Source organism: Oryzias melastigma, linkage group LG16 (assembly GCF_002922805.2).
Source record: "Oryzias melastigma strain HK-1 linkage group LG16, ASM292280v2, whole genome shotgun sequence".
NCBI classification, from domain to species: domain Eukaryota; kingdom Metazoa; phylum Chordata; class Actinopteri; order Beloniformes; family Adrianichthyidae; genus Oryzias; species Oryzias melastigma.
Genome location: NC_050527.1, coordinates 626,339 through 629,111, shown reverse-complemented (window position 1 = coordinate 629,111; position 2,773 = coordinate 626,339). Strand labels below are relative to the sequence as shown.

General features: G+C 35.3%; 1 protein-coding gene across 2 annotated transcripts in view; it reads left to right on the top strand.

Moving 5' to 3' along the window:
• The window catches only part of ndufaf6 (NADH:ubiquinone oxidoreductase complex assembly factor 6), a 53,244-nt gene extending 52,654 nt beyond the window's left edge, over positions 1 to 590 (top strand). For both annotated transcript variants that reach the window (XM_036215815.1, XM_024268411.2), the window contains exon 9: positions 158 to 590. In XM_036215815.1, coding sequence (XP_036071708.1) covers positions 158 to 286 — 129 coding nt within the window. In that variant the 3' untranslated portion in view covers positions 287 to 590. The remainder of the gene's footprint in view (positions 1 to 157) is intronic.
• The last annotated feature ends 2,183 nt before the right edge of the window (positions 591 to 2,773 follow it).

Below are 2,773 nucleotides of genomic sequence, written 5' to 3'. Positions count from 1 at the left end.
GTTTACATTTCATCTTGCATAGCGTGCAGAAAACCTGGTCATGACCGTCTCAGAAACAGACGAATTGCTGCTATTTTAAATTCTTTTCTTTATATTTAAACATTGCTGTGAAATGGAGTTCTCAAGAATGTGACAGAAGTCGTGTCCTGTGCTGCAGGTGGTGTTGGAAGACTATCTTCAGCGAGTGCGGAAGGCTGATTTTGACGTTTTCCACAAGAGTCTGCAGAACAGGAATCCTCTCCTGCCCGTCCAGCTGTACCTCCGCTCCTGGAGGAACACTTACTGACTTCAGCCGAGCTCTTCGCCAGTCATCACAGTTTCTATGCAGCCGCTGTTCACCGCAGAGCTGAAGACCAGAGACTTCACTGTCTGATTCTGTCTACGAGTGGCCCTTTGAGCAGGACTCTCGGATACTGCCAATAAAGTCAGCCTTTCCCGTCAAATCCCACAAGATGTGCTCCTCATACCAGCTTTTGTTGTTGGAGCCAAGAGAACACTGTGTATTTATCCAAGAAATTATTGTATTCAGAAATCCACAAATAAATGTAAGACTTGTCCTCTGCAAGCTTAAAGGATTATCCTAAATGTTTTGAAGTTGTCTGTTTTTCAGTAATTATTTAGGCTTTACATCAACAGATCAGTGTCAGTTTTTATTTATTATCCAGATGCACAAACAGAGTCTAAACCAGCAGCAGGCGTCAAGATCCTGAAACCGACTGAGACAGAAGCAGCCGACACACTGAACCTGAACTCAACTTGAACAAATCATTATAAAACGCTTGAACTGTTTTGCAACGCTCAACAAAAAACCAGCTGAACAAAAATTGCATTCTGCTTTCCTTTAAAGTCAGCTGTCACTGCAGTTATCTCCATTCCGGGGAGATTCAGGGGTTTGTCATGCAAAAAACTGACTTTAAAAAGCTTACCAACTTACAAAAACACACCAGTTTGCAGTCTCTAAAAACTAGGGGACGTTTGAGTGAAAATCTGAGCCATGGTAATAATGTGGTTTTTAAATTAGTTTAGCAGATAACATAATCTCTTTTCATATCTTTGCAGAAATGTGTTTTCCCACCAGATTCTCTCATCTGCAGCTTTTATGTTTGCTGGGAAACTGTGCTATCAATCCTTCCAATGCTCCTCTTCAAATCTACGCAGTGGAGTCCACTTTCAGTTCAGGACATTCAAGTCCAAACTAGATCACATTTTCTCAAGTTTTTTGGTGTAGTTATTTCTGTTTTGTGGCATTTATATTGACTTAAGCACTTAGCTCTCATTCATTGAGGACACACTGTAAGAATGAGGTTCCTAAAGACCACTACCATCATCTTTTGGTCTATTTTCAGAGTGGTCCTTTAATTATGGTTATGCTGTTTTAAACCCAAATTGAAGGAAAAAAAAACATTTCAATCAAACTAAGAATAATGTATAAACAAGACAACCAGAGGTTTATGTCCGTATGAAAACACATCATAATCAGGTATATAATTGATTGGAAAATACTCATACAGTCACCAAGTAATCAATACATTATTATTTCTACTCGTATATTAACATATTTGTATTTTTTCCCATATAAAACACATAAAACACAAACTGTCAAGATTGTCACAAGAAGTTCAATAGATTGCTTCCTCCCATTCTCTTTCAAGCAAACTTATATTTTCAATTTTCTTTAACTAAATTATAATTATGCACTTCTTAACTTCTGATAGGTTATTTATACTTTATCAACACAGAATTAAGTTATTAAGAATCTTTAAGTATCAATAAATCACATGACAAAGATGTTAGAAATTCACCTTCGAGTTGTGGGCGGGACCGTTGGTGCAGTGAAACCCCGCCCCCTTCTCCACTGCTCAGAGCTTGAAAGAAACTTTCTCCATCACAAATATAAGCTTGATTTTCCAACATCGTTTTTTTGTCTACTCTTGATTTACATTTTTAAAAATGAAATATTTACATAATTTTAAGCTTAAATGTTTGTTTCACATGAGAAAAATGCCACGATAACATATTAAAAAACACAATTTTCATCAAATGAGTCTTTAAGTAAAGTGCTTAAAACATATTTTACTGACAATTAGATTTTGTTTTAAAAAGTTAAGTTCTCCTTTGATTAAATTTGTTCATTTTTATGTAATTTAGAGACAGTAGATTAAAAAAATCTCACTTTTTTGTAAACTCCAACTAATTAAAGCAACAGCTTGGATGTTTTTTATTTTTGTACTTTTTGTTAAGCACTAAAGTTTTCTTTTAATCCAAGACATGAAATTGGAGGATTATCGAGTTTGCTTTGAATGATTGTTCAGGTGCTATTAACCTGCAATGGAGCAAATCCCTTCATTTGCAAATGAAAATTTCTTTTAACACTTTAAAAAGTGAAATACATTATTTCTCTGCTTTAAAGTAGTGCTTAAAAATGGCAGTTGTAAGTTTTGTTTCAATAATTAGCTTTTTTTCCAAAAAAGCAATTCATTTTTTTCAAGTCACTTTGAATTTTTCCACATGTCCAATTGAAATAATTTGTTCAATGTTTTTTCATTTTTACTGCTTGCAAAAAAAATAAAATTAAAAAAGGACTCCTGTTGCAATCAACCATTATATTTCGTAATACATAACCTCAGTGAGGGATGCTTGGCACCATTATGTCACACCCCTCTGGGAAAAGCTGCGACACAGCTATAAAAGTTACCATGGTAACCTGAGAAATTCAATTGTCCATAACATCTCAGAGTTTGGAGGCACATTCTGCTCCGAATCTGATCTGAAC